Source organism: Bos taurus, chromosome 20 (assembly GCF_002263795.3).
Source record: "Bos taurus isolate L1 Dominette 01449 registration number 42190680 breed Hereford chromosome 20, ARS-UCD2.0, whole genome shotgun sequence".
Lineage (NCBI taxonomy): Eukaryota > Metazoa > Chordata > Mammalia > Artiodactyla > Bovidae > Bos > Bos taurus.
The window spans coordinates 7,796,069-7,819,654 of record NC_037347.1 but is presented as its reverse complement, the minus strand read 5'-3'; the positions used below and the strand labels follow the sequence as shown (position 1 = coordinate 7,819,654).

At 43.8% G+C, this 23,586-nt stretch overlaps 1 protein-coding gene across 15 annotated transcripts in view; it reads left to right on the top strand.

The window, feature by feature from the left end:
• ARHGEF28 (Rho guanine nucleotide exchange factor 28) overlaps positions 1 to 23,586 on the top strand; it is a 344,670-nt gene that overhangs the window by 208,055 nt on the left and 113,029 nt on the right. Inside the window, 1 exon segment of one of the 15 annotated variants that reach the window (NM_001102307.1) lies at positions 1,622 to 1,726. The exons of the other annotated variants lie outside the window; for them this stretch is intronic. Coding sequence (NP_001095777.2) covers positions 1,642 to 1,726 — 85 coding nt within the window. The 5' untranslated portion in view covers positions 1,622 to 1,641. 15 annotated transcript variants of the gene reach the window in all.

The following is a 23,586-nucleotide window of genomic DNA, read 5'->3' as shown; positions in this document are numbered from 1 at the left end:
AAAACCTTATCTAGTATTAGAGTTGAGAGTACTTTTTCCATACAGTTGCACCCAGCTGAATAAGAAAAATATATACTTTTCAAATAAAAGGACACGAAGTAGAGAATATATTGTGTGTTTTCACTTAGTTGTAATGCTAGCAATTACCTTCTAGTTGTATTTTTATCTACTTGTATGCTATGTTTACAAAGCAAACAATATGAAAACACAGAGGTGGCTTATGTAACTCTGATTTGAATTTGAAAGTAAGGGATTTCTCCCCTTTTTTTACATCTAGCTGTACCCCTCACCCAAATGCTACCCAATCAGACAGGATTAACTATTAGAGAGCAGGTTATGCATCTTACTTTCTCACACTGCATGGCATGAGAGTGTCAACAGTTTAGGAACTAATTGAAATAAAGAGATGGGTGTTCATTAAGACACATCGTGGCATTTCCAGATCTGCAGAGCTGAAAAGATCCCCATCTTGTTTCCACTTGCCTTTAAAGTTTATTTGGCTGTCAGATGACCTCAAAATGGAGCACAATACTTCTATGCTTGAAAGAGACTCCTGGATGAGACTTAGGGTGCACTTTTTTCCTGCCCCTGACCTTGGCTGCTGTACTTGAGCTTATTCGAGGCCAGTATATCTGTGTGCCTGCTGGTCGGGATTTAGAGAAGTAAGTTTGAGCAGGGTCACGATTTATGGGGAGGCAGTAACGGGCTTCTACTGAATGCTAATTACCAAAGAGTTTTTCAGGGAGGCTGTGTAAATTAGTCACTAGCTCTATTGAGATGGAATGAAAGTGTGCATCAGAGTCCCAAAGGCACCCAACGCCTTATGACTGACGACCAAACCCGGAGACAATTTGAGGGAAAAAAATGCCCCAGTTGCGTTAAAGCGTAAAGTAGGTGACTCTGCATGAATTTAATGAGATAACTACAATTCTGGATGGAAGTTAAAGCTTCCAACCCCTTGAGGATTAAAAGGATGGGGAGACTGGATTGTTAAATGAATTATCAGAGCTGTTTTGGCTCTTAGATCTGAAAAGCTGCCAAACCTGCCAATCGTATGAAAGAATAGACCGCTCCGGAAAAACCCCTGCCCTGTGTATGACGGCCTTTATTTGCCTATGTACCGGAGCTTTCTGGTTGTCCACACACATAAACCTCAACCTTTATCTCACGCTGCACAGGATGGCTTTTCTGAGAAAGCATCCCCTAGCTCCCCACCAAAACAGGCGCCTGCCTTGGGAAGCTTTTCTTGAGTTCCAGGCGGCTCTAAGTTCCCAGTTACCTTTTTTCTTTACTTCCATTTCCAGCAAGGAGAAGAGTTAATGATTCATTTGCTCCCAGTGACCTTTTGAATAACTGGACTGCGGTGTACCCGTGCCACTCTGAGGGGCCGTGCTTACCTCCTTGTACTTTCTCAGTTTGGCTTGAATATTTACAGCCTCCTCCTTGGTCTACATGCCTGAACGCCTGAAGGAAGCAAAACATTTATTGCCTCTCCCGCCCCGGTGTTCGGTGTTCGCAGCTCTCACCCAGCCCCATCCCTTCCTTTTACATCACACGGGAGACTCGCCTCCTGGCTGGGGACGCCCCAGTTCTTCCCGAGTCTCTGCTGTCGAGCCTGTTTGATTTCATCAAGACAAAAAGATGGATTCTGACTCGGACTCACCTTTTAACTACTCATGGCCTTCCTTCCCCAAAATGAAGATTCGACGGAGGGCGTCCAAACAAGGTAGCTCATGGGATCTTTTACTTCTCCTGGAGCCGAGGCAGGCTTCTTCCTCTTCTTACCTTTCTTTTCCTCATTGCTTTGCAGAACTCCTTCTGATGAAGTGCGTGTTTATACGTGTCTTTGTAAAACTCTCACAATATGTGTTTTACAGTAGACCTCTGAAGTAAACCTACTCACCCTTCTTGTGTTCCTTTCACTTTAAATTTACCTTTGTGCTGTATCGTGCATATGCTACTCCCTTTAAAAAAATAAATAAACAGGGAGCTTAGTACAAGGTAAATGTTTTGGAATCATTTGCTCAGAGTTACCTTGGTGTTACCTTGCCAGTAAGGAGTCTTGTTGATTTAAAAGTGTCTGGTCTTTGTGGGATTTACAGAGAACTGTGTGTGCATTCAGTACCCAGTTTCTGCTGTGTTTGTGTTTTAGTTTTCAAGTGTGTGCTAATTAAAAGAAGTTTTTTTTTCGTTAATACCTGAGAAAGTTCTCTCTTTTCTGTACTACTTTCTTGATTTTGTAGATGCTCTAAGGAAGGGATTTTAAGAAATTTCTCCAGGGGATGCAGTCATATATTAAGAAGTTTATTAATAATAATTACCAGTATGCAAAATGCTTTACTGCCTAAGGAAGAAGAGCTATTATTTGCAGTATGATTAATGATGGCGTGGCTTCACACTGCTTATTCCCCTTCACCTGCAACCCACTCTCATGGTGCAGGTCCTGGAAACCAGGAGATAAGATGGTCTTAGGGAATAGCGGAGGTGGCCTGAGAATCTGGTACACCACCCCTGGCAGGTGGGGATTGTTGCCTTCTCAGGCTGATCAAAGCTACAAAGGTAGTGAGCAACCCTTTCTTGTCTTGTGGACGAATTTTGTGTGGTTATGTTTTTAATTCAAAGAGAAAGAAACACTTTTGTGAGCTTGCAAGCAGAAAAGGTGTTTCTGAAAGTGGGCTGCTGTTGTGGCTTTATCCTGGGTGGCGGGGGTGGGGGCGGGGAGGGCAGAATCATCTGAGAACAGAATGACCTGCTACATTGCCCTCTGCTTCTCCTGGAGAAAAATGGGGGCTGGCAGTTGTCCACGTACCTGATTTTCTTCAAGGATTTTTCCTTCTAAAATAAAAAGAGGTGTGTGTGTGTGTGTATGTGCTCTTGGGCTGAAATCAAGGCTCCCAACCCCAGGAATAAGATGAGCTGACTCTATAGGAGTCCTAGAAAGCCTCACCCTCAACAGACCTCCCACACTGTTCGTTGCCATCCTTGAAATTCCGTCGCTGGGGACTTAAACCATTTGTACAACATTCTGTTCTCCTGTTTTAAAATTTAATTGCTGCTGCTTTTGGGGTAAAGAGCCATGATTCAAATGTGACTTACTATTAAATAGTTCGGGGGTGGGGGGAAGAATCTATGAAGAACAAAAGCATGTGCATGTGAAAGCAAGCTCAGATGCCAATGGAAAATGGAGTAAAATGTTAGCGATAAGTAGGTCTGGGGAAAGGGCAAGTATTAGTGTTCTTTATGTTATTCATTCAGCTTTTCTGTAAGTTTGAAATTATTTCCAAATAATTTGTTTAAAACTTTTAAATGACTTCTGGGACAGGAGCTACACCAAGTCCTTAATTCTTTAGAATGAATATTACTAGTTCTGGTGCATGGAGAACTTCTTGAGGGCAGGTAGCAGTTCTGTAAGACTCCTTAATCTTTGTGCTAATTCTCACTCAAATTTGGGGAATAATCTGTTTTATGTAGTTTTGTATTTAAATGTATTGCCTGGCTGGCGGGCAGGATGCCAATGTTGTGGGGGGCCTGGGTAGTCTAACAACCTGAAGAGTTGTGAGATTAATGATTAGGAGGCCGATGGAGAACCCTCAGAGTCCAGTGGAGTTGTAGGGAATGCATTAATCACATTCTCCTTTGAAATCCAAAGTTGGAGCACAGCCAGTTTGAACTCCAGCAGAAAGTCATAACATAGTTATGTATAAATTAAACTCGATTCAAGTGAAAGCAGGTACCTGAGATATGAAAATGATTAACTATTTGCTGCTAGTAAACAAAGGACAAGTGAAGCTCAGGTGGGTAGCAGAGAGCGGGGCTGTCAGTATCCCAGGCTTCATTCTTCATTAAAGGATGATGAGCTGGTTGCGAGGGATGGCTTTGGTCACACTGTTTCTATTGTCAGCTGAGTGGAATCCCAGAACCAAAAGGGCCTTAGAGATCCCCGGGCCCAACCACCTCATTTTATAGATAAGAATGATGAGATCCAACGAAGTGAAGTGTTAGGGAATTGTTTGAGTGCTCAACAAGCACGTCCAGAGTGCCAGACACTTCCTAGAGGGTGGATGAAGTAGTGAACCAGATAGATCCTGTCTCTGCTTACAAGGATCTTAGCATTGGGAATGGATCATCTCTCCTGGCAGTAGAAGAAACACTGAGAAACCTGATTTTTTCAGCCCCGTGGCTAGATTGTGATGATCTATGGTCTTTTATCCCTTAGAAAATGATCTAATTATTTCTCCAGGCTTTAAGATGTCTTGAGTTTCTTCCTTATTCTTTCCTTCCTTCTAATCATCACCAACATCATTCTCCGGATGTAGGTTCTGGTCTCCTAGGAAATCATGAGGAAGGTATTGAGAGCTTAGAATTTCTGGCTTATAAGCAAACCTTTCGTATTTGGTTAGAAATATTTTTTATTCCCTCTCCTTTTTCTGTGCTGATCCTCCTTGTTAGTATTCTCTGTCTTTTAATGTCCCCTGCTGCCCTTATCACTGTTCTCTGATAGATACATGCACACATTACTGGCCTGTTTAGAGAGATGTGAAAGTTTAGAGGGTGTAGTAATATGAGGAAAGTTGGATTGGCAGAAATCCATCAATGCTTATGTATTAACTTAAAACTGCAACTAGTACTTGTCTTCATGTCCTCATAAGGAGAGAGAAGAGGGTCTAACTTGGAAGTAGGGCCTCTGGAAGGGACTGATGTCTAGATGGTGATGGGATGTAAGCAGGGGGCGAAAGCAGTGGAAACCAACTGCCCCACAGCTATTCCTGGGGTTCTCAAAGTTGCCTTTGGCATATTGTGGGCAGCCCAGGACAGGCCGTCCTGGGGACCTACTGGTTAATAATTGGAGTGGGTCAGAATCCATGATTGTTTGCTTCAAGAGTCCAGGAATGCCTGGATTTTTATTTTGTTGATTTCAGTAGGAGATTCAACCAAGAAACAATATTTATTCATGAGAAATTTGAAACTGTAAGGATTGGCTTTTGCCTGTTCCCGGTGATTCTTCAGTCTTTCCAGTGAGCTGCTCTTCTCTTTCTGCCTTTCATTCGCTCATGCCCTGTGTCTCGCTCACTCCTTTTCCAGCTCCTGTCCTTCATAGACTGCCTGCAATGCAGGAGACCCGGGTTTGATGCCTGGATCGGGAAGATCCCCTGGAGCAGGAGATGGCAACCCACTCCAGTATCCTTGCCTGGAGAGTCCCATAGATAGAGGAGTCTGGCGGGCTACAGTCTGTGGGGTCGCAAGAGTTGGGCACGACTGAGCGACTAGGCACACACGTACAGTGGCACAAAGTGTGAACGACTGCTCTTTTTTCCCCTTTTTTTGCTGGTGCAAGAGGCAATGCCTGTATGAAAACTGAATGACCTTGGAGAGCTTAGATAGCACCAGACTTTCTGTAGTCATAGTCAAAATAACTAGTATGTGTATACTACTTTATTAATCATAATAACCACTGTTTACTAAGCTGTGATGGGTACTTGACACTTAAACATCTGATTCTCAAAATAATTCTCTGAGAGATATTGTATCTGTTTAACATTTGAGGAAACTGAGGCTTAAAGAGTTTTTAAAGTTATTTCCATACCGAGAAATGCAGATAACAGTTACATGGTAAAAATAAGGAAAGGAAAGAATGAATGGCATTCATTCATTGTGTTTATAAGGTGGTTTGCACATGTGTTATCTTGTAAAAGACCTGTATGTCAGATATGGTCATCATCTTCATTTATTAGTTGGGGGCTCTGAGGCTCAGGGGCTTCCCCGGTGTCTCAGATGGTAAAGAATCTGCCTGCAGTGCAGGAGACCCAGGTTCAATCCCTAGATCGGGAAGATCCCCCAGAGAAGGGAATGGCTACCCACTCCAGCGTTCTTGCCTGGAGAATCCCATGGACAGAGGATCCTGGGTGGGGCTACAGTCCATAGGGTTGCAGAGTCGGGCACAACTGAAGCAACTTAGCATGCATGCCTGCTGAGGCTCAGAGAGATGAAATGAGTTGCCCAAGATTAGACTAATAAATGCAGAACCAGACCTACGCCAGATCATAGCCCTTGATTTCAGAGGTTTTGTTCTTCCTAGTGTATTTTACCAGCTCTCAGTAGAGATAAAAGATGGTGAATTCAGTGAGTAGCTTTCTTATATTCATTGGGTGCCACTGTGTCTCACGATCCTAGCTTCTCCCTGTCTTATGTACCTTGGACAAGAAGTAGAGGTGGCAGTAGAAACTCTGGGGAACACTTGGGGAGCACAGTTTCCACTGTCTTGACACATCTTCACACACGTGTATCTAGTGCTGACACACACCCCTCGTTTGAGAGAAGAGCTGGTAGATGACCGCCCCGCTGGACAGTCGGGTGAGGAACAGGACAGGCAGGAGGAGCTGAGAAAAGGATGGGAGAGGAGAGCTTCCAGTGCGTCTTGGAAGACTCCTAGGTTTGTCTCAGAGAAAGCTGAAGTCAGAGAGAGTGAGGATGCTGGGAATGGAGATAAGAATCAGGAGACCACTGTCTTGGCGTGTCTCATGAGCTCATTTAGTGTTTGGAGAGCAGGTACTCAGTGTGAAAATTAATCCCTGACCCAGTGCGTATGAAAGGTATGATGGTATTTCAGAAGATTTAATGATAATTTTGAGACATGAGGTACTCTTGTCTCAGGGGCTTACTTGCCTTCTTCCTCTTTTCCTGCCCTCCCTTCCTTCCTTTCTTTCAAGAAGTTTTAGTGAATACACACACTTTCATGGGCATATGTGTATTTCATCTAGAAATTCCCTAAAGGATGCCTGAATACCATAGGAGGAAAAAGTCACTACAGAAACTCTTATTAAGGAAGAGAAACATTTTCCTAAAGGTGACATAACCTGCTAAGATTTTGTTGGCTCACAATGAAGATAGTATTGAACCTCATGCAGAGCAGTTTCAATTTCAGACGCTGCCCAGAGGCCTGCCTTTGTCAGCCCGAGAGAAGAAGGCCGTTGCCAAACCACATAGCTACATACCCCTCATGGCTCCCTTTAGTTAAACAAATACTTTGCCAACTATTTGAAACTGATTTGTTTCCTTTATTTTGAGTTAGTTCAAATTCTTAGGCAAGGTACATGTCTGCATTAATCCCCGTCAGTGGAGAGGAGACATTATTTTAATTTATTACCCCATGTTCAAGAGCTTCGTCCCTACCATTCCAGTTTTGGGGAAGGACCAATGGGTTGTTTATTCAGATGCATTAATTAAGGGAGAACTAAGGGAAAATGTGATAAGTCCTATAGGAGAGTTCAGGACAAATTACTGTTGAAGTTCAAGGTGAAGAGACTAGTTCAAGTTGAGGGTATCATGAAAGGGATGGCGATTCAGTAGCGTGTGGTCAAGTGGTGGGGTTGTTTTCTTTGTGTTTGTTTTTTATGACTGCTCTGGGTCTTCATTTCGGTGCATCGGTTTCTCATTGAGGTGGCTTCTCTAGGCATGTGGGCTTGATTGTGGAATCTCCTGGACTAGGGATCAAACCCATGTCCCTTGGATTGGTAGGTGGATTCTTAGCCAGTGGACTACCAGAGAAGTCTGAAATGAAATTTTAACAGACTGTCCTTCCAAGCAAGTGGACAGAGTCAGATATATACAGAGTGTATCAAAGTGATGGACAGTGGCCCATCTTTGTGTGCTGTTTATTTATGGAGCACAAAACAGAGAGAGATGCCAAGTGTTAAACTGGCCTGGACGGTTGGTTCTAGTATTCTCCTGCCCTTCACTGCACAGCACTCTCATTCTTTAATAGGGGGCCCCTCCACTGCTCTGGGCATGGGTCCAGATGATGCTGCCACCTTCTTATGTGGCCTTGTCTTCCGGGATGCTGTGAGATGGGCATCCCATTCAGGTGGGCCAGTCACAACCCTCCTCCTGTCTGGTCACAACTGTTGGCCCAGGGTGGGCACATGACCCCAAGTTGGCCAATCAGAGTGTTTCCTTGGTGTTCTTCAAACTGGAATTTGGAAGGCCTTGTCTTCCTTCTTGGGTAGCAGTGCTGGAAGGGTGGAAATGAAAGCTGTTAGCTGGGAGAAACCAGTCTGTAGTAGGAGGAAATACTGCACACACGTAAGTATAAGCAGTCTTGAGGTGGGTCCCGCTGAAGTCCAGACGTGCATTCTAGTCTCTGGGGGGTCTGTTGCTGCCATGATTCTCGCCCCCCACCCCGCCAAAGCTTGCGTGTTAGATTCCTTCGTTTCTGGAGCTTCCCTCACATGCTTCAGTACATCTCTCCCCTCCCCCTTTTACTTTTTGTTTAGCAAATTCAGGTCACTGTTTATCCCACTTCCAACTTGAAGTCTCTAACTTGTCCTTCAAGATGCTGCCCGAGGGTCCTTTATTCTGGAAGCCGCCCCTGAATTCCCTCAGTTTCATTGTTCTGTCCTTTGTGCCACTGTGACTTGTGTACAGTTGTATAACAGGCATCACATTGCTGTATTACAGCTATCATTACTGTCCCTTAACCCAGAAGACACTGAATTCCTTGAAGGTGGAGCCTGGCTGACGTATTTTCACATTTCCGGTGGCTGGATCACAGAAAGTCAGCAGTAAATATGAAAGAGTATTGTGCATGGTTTTACTACACTACACTCAGGTTTAATTTTGCCTTTAAACTTCTTATTTTATATTGAAGTATAGCCAATTAACACTATTGTGATCGAACCGACTCAGGCATACATATACATGTCTCCGTTCTCCCCCAGGTAGGGCTTCCCTGGTGGCTCAGACAGGAAGGAATCTGCCTGCAATGCAGGAGACCTGGGTTCGATCCTGGGGTTGGGAAGATCCCCTGGAGAAGGGAATGGCAACCCACTCCAGTATTCTTGCCTGGAGAGTCCCATTAACAGAGGAGCCTTGGTGGGCTACAGTCCAAGAGGTCGCAAAGAGTCAGACATGACTGAGCGACCAAGACACAGCACGCATATTCTCCCCCCGGGCCCCTGTCCCATCCAGGCTGCCACATAACACTGAGCCGTGTTTCCTGTGCCTACAGCAGGTCCTCGTTGGTTCTCCATTTTAAATATAGCAGTGTGTAAATGTCCGTACCAAACTCCCTAACTATCCCTTCCTACCATGCTTCCCCTCTTGCCTTTATTTCTTTATTTTGTCCACAAGAGATCTGATCTGATGAAGTCCTATCCTAGGCAGTGGGGAGGGGAAAGGATATATTTTAGTCTAACAGAAAACTTGGTCTGATGCAATAATGAAAATAGTCATTTTTGATAACTGCTCGGTCTCTTTAAGTAAAATATCTAGTCTCTCAGATTTCTTCCTTCTCTTCTCCCTTTCTTGCCAAGCTGATGTTGACTCTGATTTCCTGGTGAGGGTGTGGGGAGTATGGTAATATGGGGGAGGAAGAGGCTCCATCTTTGACTGCTCTCTGGGTCCTCCTGGGCTCTGCTATGGATTTCTGCTATGGATTTCCTGTCTTAGGCTCTTGTCTGAGGCACGCTTGTTGTATTAGGTGTTCTGGCATCTGTGACCACAGTCCTTCAGCTGGATCTTCTCCATGGTATTGATCAGGACCCTGTGGCTCTCCTTCCTGTCTTGTCCTTGCCCTGGCTCTTTATACTATAGAGACCTGGGAATCTCTGCCCCTGGCTGCTGGCTCACATGTATCCCTAAAAAGATCTGGCACAGGGGCCCTTCCTTTGCCCCATGATGGGCCTGTGGCAGGCCATGAGAACTCACTGCAGCCACTTCCTGCGTCTCTCAGATGCCTGTGGGGTCTCGAGGAGCCTTGCTCAGCCTCGGGCACCTGGGAACAGCCCAGGCAAGCCGGCCCTGACCCTCCTGCTTGACTGCAAGGGGGCTTGGTGGTGGTGGTCCTCTGATGGGGTGGGGCAGCCTGCAAGGCGATCACATGCAGAACCCCTGTTGGAGCGGAGGAACACCCACCCACCCTCAGAGCAGCCCCCAGCCCAATTCACACTGTTCTCTGCGGGCAGAGACCGGTGGGTCTTCTGCCTCAGATCTCTGCTGCCCGTGCCAGTGGAGAGCCCTCGTTATGAACTGCAATAAATCTCCTATCCAGTGGTCATTCAGGCTAACCTGCCCGAAGTTGCTCAGGATAATGGAACAGGATTCAGGAAGCAAGTAGTTTCCCAACCAGGAGACACGTAGAACAGGTTGGAGGCATGCCAGGCAGCGCTTGGCTTCCATTATGTATGTGTTCACTAATTCAAAAGGTGCTTGCTAAAGACCCCAAATAAGCAAAAGGTGTTTGCAGGTTGCTGAGAGAGCAGATTTTAGAAATTCTCATCGTAAGAAAATTTTTGTAGCTGCATGTGGCGATGGATGTTAAACCAGGCTTACTGCGATCACTTTGCAACATATACAAATAAGAAACCATTATGTTGAACACCTGAAACTAATGTTATATGTAAATCATACCTCAAAAAATAAAAACGGAACTAATTTGCATTTCAGTGAAGTCTTTATTTTGCTAATGGAGTTCCTTGTCTGTAGTAGAGCTCAGTTACTTTGGGGAATAAGTAGAGCAAAAACCCAGGGTTCTAGGGCTAGGTCCTGGAGAATTGGAGCTCCTGGTGACTTTTGAAGTAGGCACAATCATATTCACATGCCTGTATCTTTCCATAAGATTATGCAAGATTTGAACCATTCATCGGGTTTCTTGTGATGATAACATACAGGAGCATCTGCCTTATCAGTTTGTCCGTATGTTTTAATCGACAGTCACCTGAAGGGGTCCTGTCCATGTTCTGCCACTTTCTGTGAGGTCTTTCACTTCTGTCCTGGAGTTTGTATAACCTGTTAGTTTCTTTCCTCTCAGCTTGCCTGTTTTTTCTGTCTTTTGACAAATTGGCTGCAAGCTTTGGAGAACTGCCTCAAGAAGGACAGGAATTGCTGATTAAATCTAATCACACCAAAGCCTGCACACCACACATGACTGAACATCTCCTTGATAGCTTGGGGGAAGTTATTTTCATCTTTGAGTCGTCCTTTTTCAAACATTAACATGTGTTCTCTTGAGGGCTACTTTGCACTACTACAATTAGGAATGAAGACCTGGAAAGGGTGGGGGAAAAGCTGTAGCGTCTCTGAGCCTCTGTTTTCTTTTCCTCTCTTCCTTCTTTTTCCCTACCTCCCTTGGTGCCTCCAGTGTATTATGAGGGAAAAGGTTAGTTTTATTCCTCAATAATTTTGATAATTAGGCCTCTCAAAGCAGCAGAAAGGGCTGCTTTCAGGATCTGATTTTAGAGCGCCAAGTTGTAACTTGTTGTTGTGAAGGAGTTTTCAGCAGTGGTTCCAAGGCCCAGGGCTGGAGAAACAAGGTTCACCCCCAGTACCTCTAGATCTGTTCACTTCGGTTATCAGCTGTTATAGCTGCAGATAGGGCTGGTTGAGAGGCCTGATCTCATGTCAGGGCTCACGTTTCTTTTTTCACAGGATCCCAGGAGTATGAGGTGAGTTCTGAGGGTGAATTGGACATTTGGAACCATGTTTGAGCCACTGTAGTTTGGTAGACTCGGAGAAGGCAATGGCAACCCACTCCAGTACTCTTGCCTGGAAAATCCCATGGACAGAGGAGCCTGGTAGGCTGCAGTCCATGGGGTCGCTAAGAGTTGGACATGACTGAGTGACTTCACTTTTACTTTTCACTTTCATGCATTGGAGGAGGAAATGGTAACCCACTCCAGTGTTCTTGCCTGGAGAATCCCAGGGACGGGGGAGCCTGGTGGGCTGCCGTCTATGGGGTCGCAGAGTCAGACACGACTGAAGTGACTTAGCATCAGTTTGGTAGATAAACGTTCCCTGGGTTCTCCCAGACTCATCTTGGTGTGAACTAGTCTTCTGAGTAATGTTAGCTTGTCTGTGACCCTCAGGAAATTCCTGGGCTGAGGCTCATCTTGGAGTTTGGATGGTTTCCCTTTGTAACCTAAAGTCCAACTCAGAAGAGTGAGGCCAAGAGATGTTCCAGGTCAGGACTAAAGTTGGGTTAGCCAACAGGTTTGTTTGGATTTTTCCATGAAGTCATACAGAAAAACTTGAACGAACTTTTCAGCCAACCCAATATCAGGAAAATCCCAAGAGGGATTAGAGAAAGACTAGGCAAGAAGAGAAAGGTTGAATGTACCTCAACAATATTCATGCGCATTTGTGAGGGCAGCTTTGTTCTTTCCTCTGCAACACACTAGGACCACGGGTAGAAAAGACTATCTGTATGCTTTAGGATTTGGCAGAGCTCCCTTTGAACTTGGGAGGTAGTGAACTGCAGTGAGAAAGGACGTTTCTGTCAGCACTGTGTTTGCATTTGCGTCTACCGTTTAATGTCTCGAGGTGACCGCTGTCCTTTGTAGACCTCCTTGTCTCCAAAATGAACGTGGTAATACCTCCTGTGGTTAGGGAGAGTGGGGTTAGCAGGTATTTAAAACAATACTGTGGATGCTTGGGTACAACTTTTCCAGCGAACACATTTACATGCCTATTACCCGATACAGTTGATTTACTGATAATCTATTTTGCATGAGATCCCACAGCTGTCCTTTCATAACAGGAGGCAAGTTTTTAAACCATGACTTAGTTTTCCCCCCTTATTTTAGTTGTAAAAATGGTTATCAGAAATCTAGAAATTACAGACAGGAAAGTGTTGAAAGTGGAAAACCACCTGTGCTTCGTCCGTCACCTAGAAATAGAAATTAGCATCCGTGTATCGTCTCAGTTTTTTCTCCTGGTTACCTTGCATGTGATTCTGTGGGTAAACCAAATGAAATCATGTCTTTACTATTGCATGAGTGTTTTCTCAGCACAGATCACATTGTATTCTGGCAGTAGGTCTCCAGGGGCAGGAAGTGAAGAAATCACTGGGGTACAAGTCATACTGTAACCTATTAATGAAACTTCCTAATGGAAAATACCAGACATTGCTCAAATACCAATGTCTTTGGTTTTGTAAAGTAGGACACTGAGTAATTCCAATTATTAGATAAAGTACTTTGACCTACCTGGGAGAATACCTGCCTCTCTAGAGTTGCTGTTTCCTGGTTGTGGGACCTTGGTAAGGTCATTAAATAGCACCACAGTTTCCTAATCTGCAAAAATAACAAATAGCGTGGCTTTTAATGGGTGGCTTTGGGAATCAAACAAGTTAATATATAAAAATCGTATGGTGCTTGGTTCAGAGCTCTATCTGTGATAGCTAAAATAGTGACATTAACCCATGTAAGTATCCAGTATGGCACAGGTGTCCAGTAGATGCTTACTCCTCAAGTATCTAATTGTTGGCTTCTACTGTCTCCCTTTTAATGTTCCCCCCTCCCCCAGCCCCGATCATCTTCTTCAAGTACCTTTACTTTGCAAACCTACCTGTGTATGCATGCTCAGTCACTTCAGTCCAGTTCAATTCTTTGCAACCCCATGGACTGTAGCCCACCAGGCTCCTCTGTCCATGGGATTCTCCAGGCAAGAATACTGGAGTGGGTTGCCATGCCCTCCTCCAGGGGATCTTCCTGACCCAGGGATTGAACTCAACATCTCTTATATCACCTGCATTGGCAGGTGGGTTTTTTTTTTATTTTTATTTTTTACCACTAGTGCCACCTGGGAAGTCCCATTATTCCTTTAAAAATAACCTACCTGATATTTTAAATGAGAGATTAAAGAGTAATATTTCTGGGCTATTGCTAGAGAGGGCACATCGATAGAGTCACACAGGAAACCCTTAACATCTGTGATGGTCTGCACAATGGGGTGTCTGTTTTCAGCTCAGACACCAACCAGAACAGTTACTTATCCTAACAGGAGGGGCAAAATGAGACTGTCATCACTGCAGTGTGGTAGACGACACAGAACAAAACACAGAGGAAGCAGGCAGGAAGTGCCCCGAGGAGGAGGACAGCCTCGTGACTCTTGAGTCTTGTGCGGGGACCTCCTGGGGGTCGTCCATAGTGACTGTGCTTTGGGGACATCAGAGGCGGAGGCTGGAGGCCGGAGGCCAGGGAGCGTGGGGACCAGTAGTCAGTAGACACTCAGTAAGTGCTGAAAAAGAATGAATGAGTAAATGGGTGGATGAATGAGAGGAATACGAAAGTGACACTCCCATCACCACCTGGAGTAGTACAAGAACAGCTAGGCAACAGGAAACCCCTCAGAATCAGAGAAAACCTTGCCAGACCATAAGAGAGTGGTGTTTTGTTGTACTGGGTGCAGGGGTTCTGTCCTTTTCTCAATGAGAAAGTATTCACTCCTTTGGAGAATATTTTACCGAGTATGTACTATGTATCTGATGTGGTTCTGGGCACTGGGGGAGTGAACAAAGCATTCAAAGTCGCCCTTCTCTGGAGCTTACATTCTAGTAGAAGGAAACAGACAATACATGATAAATACATGATATGCTAGGTGATGTTACGTGGTGTAGGAGAAAATAAGACAAGAGTGTAGGGGGTTGCTATTTGATACATATAAGGGTCAGCTTCTGTGATAACCTTTGTGTAGAGAGTGGAAGAAAGTAAGGGAAGGAGCAAGTCTTCTGTGTATCCAGGAGAAAAGAACTTCTGATAGAACAGCAGGTGAAAATGGCCTGGGGCACAGAACAGCAGGGCCAGCATGGATGGTAGACCAAGGGGCAGACTTCAGAGAGTTTGGTTTAGGGTGGAGGAGGGGGAGATTATGTAATTGTGATATTTTGTTTATAATAAGAAATAATATTTGGTCTTTAGCTGCTTTTTTTGGGGGGGTGGGTCACAGAGCAGCTAAAACCCTTGGAAGATTCCAAGTGCTGAGAATGATACAGGTGCTTTTGTTGTGTTTGATGAGATGACTTTGGATCTAAGGATGGGGGCTGAAGATTGAGTAATCAACAATGGCCAGAGATTTAATCAATCATGTCTGTTTAGTGAAGCCTCCACAAAACCCCAGAAGGGTTTGGGGAGCTTCAGTTGGTGAACACATGGAAGTATCAGGTGACTGGTCTGATAGGAGAGGACGCAGAAGCACCATACCCCTTCCCTGTATCTTGCCCTGTATATCCCTTCCCTCTGGCTACTCCTGCGTTATATCCTTTTATGATAAGCTGGTGATCTGGTAAGTAAAATGTGTATTTGAGGACCATGAGTCACTCACTCTAGCAAGTTGATCAAGCCCCGGGAAGAAATTCTGGGAACTTTGGATTTATAGCCAGTTGATCAGAAGTACAGGTAACAACCTGAGCTTGCACTTGGCATCTGAAATTTATCGGGGTGGCAGTTTGTAGGATTGAACGCTCAGCCTTTGGAATCTGACGCTGTCTTCTGGTAGGCAGTGTCAGAGTAGAGTTGAGCTGTAGGACAGTCAGCTTATGTCCAAGAATCGCTTGAGTGTGTGGGAGCCTCTCCACCCTCAGCATGGGAATGGGGCCCCAGGCCAGTTTGGTGAGACTCTGTAGGTTGTGGTAAAGTTTGGCTCTAACTCAGAATGAGGTGGGAAGCCACTGGAAAATTCTGTGGAGGCAGAGCATGATTTGATTTCGTCTGTGAAAGAAGTGCACTGCCTCTCCTGTGAAGGACAGAGAAGCGGATGGAAGGTGGCCAGTGCGGAGATGATACCTTGTGGTAGTCTTGACAAGAAGGTGGCGGTGGTGCCCTGGGTAGTAGTGGAGTGATGAGGAAAGGTCAGGTTCTGGGTCTATAGGTTGTGAAAGAGAACAGTGCAAGAGTTGCTATCTCCTGGGAGGAGTCGGTGTAGGAGGGAAAATGGTGAGTTGTGTTTCACACCTGTTGTGTTTGACATGGCTGCTGTACAACTCAGTGGCAATACCAAGGAGACAGTTGTATTCAGGGGAGAGAGCTGGGATGGGGGTGAAAATTTGGGAGTTGTCATCTTATCGTGGTACGTAATGCCGTACTGTCAGAGGACCGGGAGAATGAGTGCAGAGAGAAAGAAAAGAGGTTTGAGGACTGGCCGTGCAGCACTGCAACTTGCCAAATCTAGAAGATGAGGGAGACTGAGAAGGAAAGGTGTGGGGGAGAGAGAGAGAAGGGGGCAAAAAGGCAGTCATCTGCACCAGAGGCTGCTGTAGGTCACAGGAGAGCTGACCTCCAGATTCTGTAACCGGAAGGGCATGGGTTAGGTGCAGTGCTGGGCACTGACCTTAAAAGTCAGCTTTACCTGCTTTTTTTTGTGATGGTTAGTCATTCTCAATAAACTCTTTTGCTGTGTTCATAAGCTTCTAGGTCTAAAAAAAACTGAATGAATGAATGAGTGAATAAAAGAGAGAAACACACACGCACACAGGAGAGGTGAACTCAGAGGCCCTGTTCTGCCTTTAGCAGCGAGAGCTTGGTACCCAGAGTGAGTCAACCCAGGTCAGCAGCAGGTTTGCAGAAGCTGCCGTAGTCAGGTTTGTTTATGTCTGGGTGTGGGTCTCTTATGTAACCAGGCAAATAGGCCACGCTTTCCCTTACTGCCTACTAGGCCCTTGGCTTCTTGAGGCAGAGTTGGATTTCATTAGAAGTCAGGTTGCAGAGGCTGTAGAGCGGTCAATGCTCTTAACTGTTTCCTGCCAGGGCGGGGACAGATTTGGTGTCAGAGAACAGGCATGCCCCCGCCTTTCCGGCCTCACTATCCGCTGGATTCCCCTTCCCGCTCCAGGTGAATGTCTCTTGTGCGTCACCTCACTAGCGTGTCTAGTATAGCGAGGAGTGCTGCTGAAAACTTCTGCTGCAGGGAGACGTCCCACGGATCACATTACAGAGCAGGGAGAATAAAGGGCAGGCGGGTGCAGGGCAGAGAGAGCTGGAGATCCCCTTGGAGTTACTGTTTATCCTCCAGGCATTCTGCAGGGAGAACCTGGCCCGAGTCCACTTCATCATGTTAGAACATCGTAGTTTCTGAAATCTTCCCTTTGTTCTTGAGAAACGCTGTCTCTGATTGTCTGACTGGATGCTTTGTTCGTCCTGCTCTTATAATCTCTCCCATTTCGTAAGATCTCATCCTTAAATTGCTGGAGGTAAATTTTACCGGCTGGTTGGGTTTGTTGTTTTGGTTACTGTGTTCAGGATGAACTTGGCAAAGTTTTTTAATGTGAACTGAATCTGGAAATAAGAGTTAAAACAGTTTAGGAGCTCTTCATGTAGTAAACAGAATGTTTTGTGCAATTCCAGTTGCCTTGGATTGGTTTTATATGTGTCAAGTTATAACCAAAGTTGAAATTGTTTTTTTTTAAGAAGCAAAACTACATCAGTTCAGTTCAGTCGCTCAGTCGTGTCCGACTCTTTGCGACCCCATGAATCGCAGCACGCCAGGCCTCCCTGTCCATCACCAACTCCGGGAGTTCACTCAGACTCACGTCCATCGAGTTGGTGATGCCATCCAGCCATCTCATCCTCTGTCATCCCCTTCTCCTCCTGCCCCCAATCCCTCCCAGCATCAGACTCTTTTCCAACGAGTCACCTCTTTGTATCAGGTGGCCAAAGTACTGGAGTTTCAGCTTTAGCATCATTCCTTCCAAAGAACACCCAGGACTGATCTCCTTCAGAATGGACTGGTTGGATCTCCTTGCAGTCCAAGGGACCCTCAAAACTCCATGAGAGAATTAAAATTATATAACCTCGTTTACTTTTCTAATAATAGCAAGCATTAGTTTGTGTCAGGTTAAAATCCTTTGTTTCAGATTGTGTTCTAATCACTTAAAGTTTGAACTATTTAATACATACAGCAATTCGATGAGAGAGATGTATTATCATCCCTATTTTATAGATCAGGTAGTGGAGATATGAAGAGGTTAAGTAACTTGCCCAGCGTCACACAGCTAATAGATGGTGGAGTAGAACTTTGAATCCAAGCATTCCAAGACCCTTGTTCTTAATGACTGCAGAGCACTGCTCTTTACTCATTTAAAATTGGCAGCTATTGGATGGGAATTGAGTTTTTGTTACTTTTAAACCATCTCTGAAATATGAGTTTACCAAATACTAAAAATTAATACTATCAGCAAAACTCTACAATTAATTTTTTTGCTAAGAAAAACTGTTTACAAATCAGCATTCGTTTAGGACAAAGAGTTGATTTTTTTATTGTAAATTATTTCTGTATGTTCATTGAAGAAAGACCTGAAGGATATATTTTTTTTTGCAGGGGGAGCAATAATTTTTCCCTTAATTCACTACTAAAGTGGTTACATATGGAAGTAATTAAATCATATATCTTGAAAATCTTGATAAGTTTTTTTTTATGAAACTGTTGTAGGTTTTTCTTTGAACTGAAACTAGCAATAGAGCATTAATCACTTTAATATGAATGTATGTAACTGATGTTTATTTGAAGATACTGTATACGACTCTTTTCTTTCCACAATAAATCTTATTTCTGCTGGTCTGCAGCTCCTTATTTGTAGTAACTGGTATTGAAGTTAGTAAAAGAGTGGAAGTCTAGTAAGTCTGTGTCCTCTTTTGGGTTATTAGTCTGTATTCACTTCTAGGTCCTGTTATCTTTTGATATATCCTGGCAAGTGGAGGCTATGGATGCTTCAGGGAGTTACACTGCAAAGGATTTGGGGGCCAGTTTTATAAACAGTTGCAGTGTGTGACCCAGAAAAATCTACATGGCAGGTTTTGGATGACAGATGGAGAGAGGGGATTTTCTTTCTTGCTACTCTTTTAAGATTTTGTATAGCCGTGCCCTCCATCAACAAGGCTTACTATCATTTCCTAAGGGACAGGATGAAGACATGGTCTAGGCCAGTTGTCCAAAGTGTAGGGTAAGTCCTCTGGCCACTGTTGATCTTTAATATGGTGTCCCAGCCTAACACGAGATGACTCTGAGTCACCTAGTAAGGCAGGTATTTCCTTTTCCGTTTTCTTCTAACTCTGATTCAAGGAGGAAGTCAGTTGGCACCATTGCCCTTGTAACATCTCCCAGACCTTTCATACTGTTCCCATGAACAGTGTGAAAAGGCAAAGTGATAGGATACTAAAGAGGAACTCCCCAGGTCAGTAGGTGCCCAATATGCTACTGGAGAGCAGTGGAGAAATAACTCCAGAAAGAATGAAGGGATGGAGCCAAAGCAAAAACAATACCCAGCTGTGGATGCGACTGGAGATAGAAGCAAGGTCCGATGCTGTAAAGAGCAATATTGCATAGGAACCTGGAATGTCAGGTCCATGAATCAAGGCAAATTGGAAGTGGTCAAACAGGAGATGGCAAGAGTGAATGTCGACTTTCTAGGAATCAGCGAACTGAAATGGACTGGAATGGGTGAATTTAACTCAGATGACCATTATATCTACTACTGCGGACAGGAGTCCCTCAGAAGAAATGGAGTGGCCATCATGGTCAACAAAAGAGTCCAGAATGCAGTACTTGGATGCAATCTCAAAAACGACAGAATGATCTCTATTTGTTTCCAAGGCAAACCATTCAATATCACAGTAATCCAAGTCTATGCCCCAACCAGTAACGCTGAAGAAGCTGAAGTTGAACGGTTCTATGAAGACCTACAAGACCTTTTAGAACTAACACCCAAAAAAGATGTCCTTTTCATTATAGGGGACTGGATGCAAAAGTAGGAAGTCAAGAAACACCTGGAGTAACAGGCAAATTTGGCCTTGGAATACGGAATGAAACAGGGCAAATACTAATAGAGTTTTGCCAAGAAAATGCACTGTTCATAGCAAACACCCTCTTCCAAAAACACAAGAGAAGACTCTACACATGGACATCACCAGATGGTCAACACCAAAATCAGATTGATTATGTTCTTTGCAGCCAAAGATGGAGAAGCTCTATACAGTCAACAAAAAACAAGACCAGGAGCTGACTGTGGCTCAGATCATGAACTCCTTATTGCCAAATTCAACTGAAATTGAAGAAAGTAGGGAAAACCACTAGACCATTCAGGTATGACCTAAATCAAATCCCTTATGATTATACAGTGGAAGTGAGAAATAGATTTAAGGGCCTAGATCTGATAGATAGAGTGCCTGATGAACTATGGACAGAGGTTCATGATATTGTACAGGAGACAGGGATCAAGACCATCCCCATGGAAAAGAAATGCAAAAAAGCAAAATGGCTGTCTGAGGAGGCCTTACAAATAGCTGTGAAAAGAAGAGAAGCGAAAAGCAAAGGAGAAAAGGAAAGATATAAGCATCTGAATGCAGAGTTCCAAAGAATAGCAAGGAGAGATAAGAAAGCCTTCTTCAGCGATCAGTGCAAAGAAATAGAGGAAAACAACAGAATGGGAAAGACTAGAGATCTCTTCAAGAAAATCAGAGATACCAAGGGAACATTTCATGCAAAGATGGGCTCGATAAAGGACAGAGATGGTATGGACCTAACGAAGCAGAAGATATTAAGAAGAGATGGCAAGAATACACAGAAGAATTGTACAAAAAAGATCTTCATGACCCAGATAATCACAATGATGTGATCACTGACCTAGAGCCAGACATCCTGGAATGTGAAGTCAAGTGGGCCTTAGAAAGCATCACTAGGAACAAAGCTAGTGGAGGTGATGGAATTCCAGTTGAGCTATTTCAAATCCTGAAAGATGATGCTGTGAAAGTGCTGCACTCAATATGCCAGCAAATTTGGAAAACTCAGCAGTGGCCACAGGACTGGAAAAGGGCAGTTTTCATTCCAATCCCAAAGAAAGGCAATGCTAAAGAATGCTCAAACTACTGCACAGTTGCACTCATCTCACACACTAGTAAAGTAATGCTCAAAATTCTCCAAGCCAGGCTTCAGCAATACGTGAACCGTGAACTTCCTGATGTTCAAGCTGGTTTTAGAAAAGGCAGAGGAACCAGAGATCAAATTGCCAACATCCGCTGGATCATCGAAAAAGCAAGAGGGTTCCAGAAAAACATCTATTTCTGCTTTATTGACTATGCCAAAGCCTTTGACTGTGTGGATCACAATAAATGGTGGAAAATTCTGAAAGAGATGGGAATACCAGACCACCTGACCTGCCTCTTGAGAAATCTGTATGCAGGTCAGGAAGCAACAGTTAGAACTGGACAGGGAACAACAGACTGGTTCCAAATAGGAAAAGGAGTATGTCAAGGCTGTATATTGTCACCCTGCTTATTTAACTTCTATGCAGAGTACATCATGAGAAACGCTGGACTGGAAGAAGCACAAGCTGGAATCAAGATTGCCGGGAGAAATACCAATAACCTCAGATATGCAGATGACACCACCCTTATGGCAGAAAGTGAAGAGGAACTAAAAAGCTTCTTGATGAAGGTGAAAGAAGAGAGTGAAAAAGTTGGCTTAAAGCTCAACATTCAGAAAATGAAGATCATGGTATCCGGTCCCATCACTTCATGGGAAATAGATGGGGAAACAGTGGGAACAGTGTCAGACTTTATTTTTTGGGGCCCCAAAATCACTGCAGATGGTGACTGCAGCCATGAAATTAAAAGACGCTTACTCCTTAGAAGAAAAGTCATGACCAACCTAGATAGCATATTGAAAAGCAGAGACATTACTTTGCCAACAAATGTCTGTCTAGTCAAGGCTATGGTTTTTCCAGTGGTCATGTATGGATGTGAGAGTTGGACTGTGAAGAAAGCTGAGCACCAAAGAATTGATGCTTTTGAACTGTGGTGTTGGAGAAGACTCTTGAGAGTCCCTTGGACTGCAAGGAGATCCAACCAGTCCATTCTGAAGGAGATCAGCCCTGGGATTTCTTTGGAAGAAATGATGCTAAAGGTGAAACTCCAGTCCTTTGGCCACCTCATGCGAAGAGTTGACTCATTGGAAAAGACTCTGATGCTGGGAGGGATTGAGGACAGGAGGAGAAGGGGACGACAGAGGATGAGATGGCTGGATGGCGTCACTGACTCGATGGACGTGAGTCTGAATGAACTCCGGCTGTTGGTGATGGACAGGGAGGCCTGGCGTGCTGCGATTCATGGGGTCACAAAGAGTTGGACATGACTGAGCGACTGAGCAACTGAACTGAAATCTTTCAGGATCTCCCTTTATGACAGAGAGCAGGCTCTGAAGATCCCCAACTTTGATAGGCAACTGTGTTTGGTCAGAATGTAGTTTCATTGTTCTGTGTTTCCTTGTTTTAGTATGTGTAATTCTGTTCTACTTTCAACAGGAAATACTGGCTTTCTGTTTATAGTGAGGATAAGGTTTTTCTATGAAAATTAGTTTTAATCAAAGGAAAATGATGAGTTAATCTAAAAACAAGAACTAGAGTATATAATAATGTAGGTGATACGTAGACATGGCAAAACAGTGAATTTCATAGAGGAATGGCAAAATTATGGGAAATATTGGTCTGATATCTGCTAAGGGCTTCCCTGGTGGCTCAGTGGTAAAGAATCCACCTGCCAATGCAGGAGATGTGGGTTTGATTTCTGGGTTGGGAAGTTCTCCTGGAAAAGGAAATGGCAACCCACTCTAGCATTCTTGCCTGGGAAATACCATGGACAGAGGAGCTTGGCGGGCTATAGTCCATGGGGTCGCAAAAGAGACAGACAGGACTTGGTGACTAAAGAAAAACAACCTTTGCTATGGTTAATTGTATAAAGATCTACGGTCTCTTCTGTATTTGTTTTGGAATTCAAAATGTTCAGGTCTTATTGGCAGATATGACTTGCATAGGAGATACTGAGGCAGTGCCATCATCAAGTACTGCAGTATTTCTGCAAGAAAATATATGAATGTACAGTGGGATAAATAAAGATAAATACATGACCCCATGTGGTTCAGCTCAGGTCACGAAATATGTTTTTGAACCAAACATAAGAAAAAAAGTTTTGATTTTCAGAGATTTCTAGATTTCAGAATCACAGATAAGAGATTATAGATCTGTCTTTGTAAACAAATTACATCATTTTCTAAAATACTGATTAAATTAATCATGTGGAAAACAAATGATACACCAACTTGGTCCAAGTAGCTCTGCTATCTTAAAGTTTATTTTACTGCTGTGTATCACCTCTGTATACATTCTGATCTGCTGTATTGGGCCAGGTAGATGTGTTTGTGGAAGAAACATTGAATCCAAGTGACTTTATACCTGTGTATATGAACATGGAAATAGTTCTTGGTCCTGCTCAGCCTTGAGATGTGAGGGTCAGTTTTGAACATAGGACTTGCTCTCTTGGTAATTATGAACTTGGATATTGGCTAAATGGCAATGCATTCACTGGCGCCAGACAATTTGGGGGAATATTTCATTTGGTTCTGTGTCTTTAAGATAGAAAATCCATCAATTGTTTGCAACTGTTTAGTTGAGTGTAATGTTAGTTCTTAGATAGTCTAGTTATCAATGAAGTCTTAATTTAGCCATGATCAAAATATTTAAAAAGGGGCATGACCAGACTCCCCAGCCAGCTATTTTATAGTCTGTGAACTTAAGACATTGTAGAGCAGTTAAGCTGGATTAATTACAGCTCAGAGGGTCATGTTATTTATGATTGTTTTTCAAACATTCTGGAAAATGATAAATGAGCAAGTATTTTCTTCAGAACACATTGAGATTTGTCAGATTCTTGATTTATACCCTTCAGAACATGCTTTTATTTTTTTTGTAATTAGCATAAAAATGTATAGTAATTGATCATAAAAATTATACTTAAGTATTTATGGGTTTTGTATGTTATATTCCATCTATTT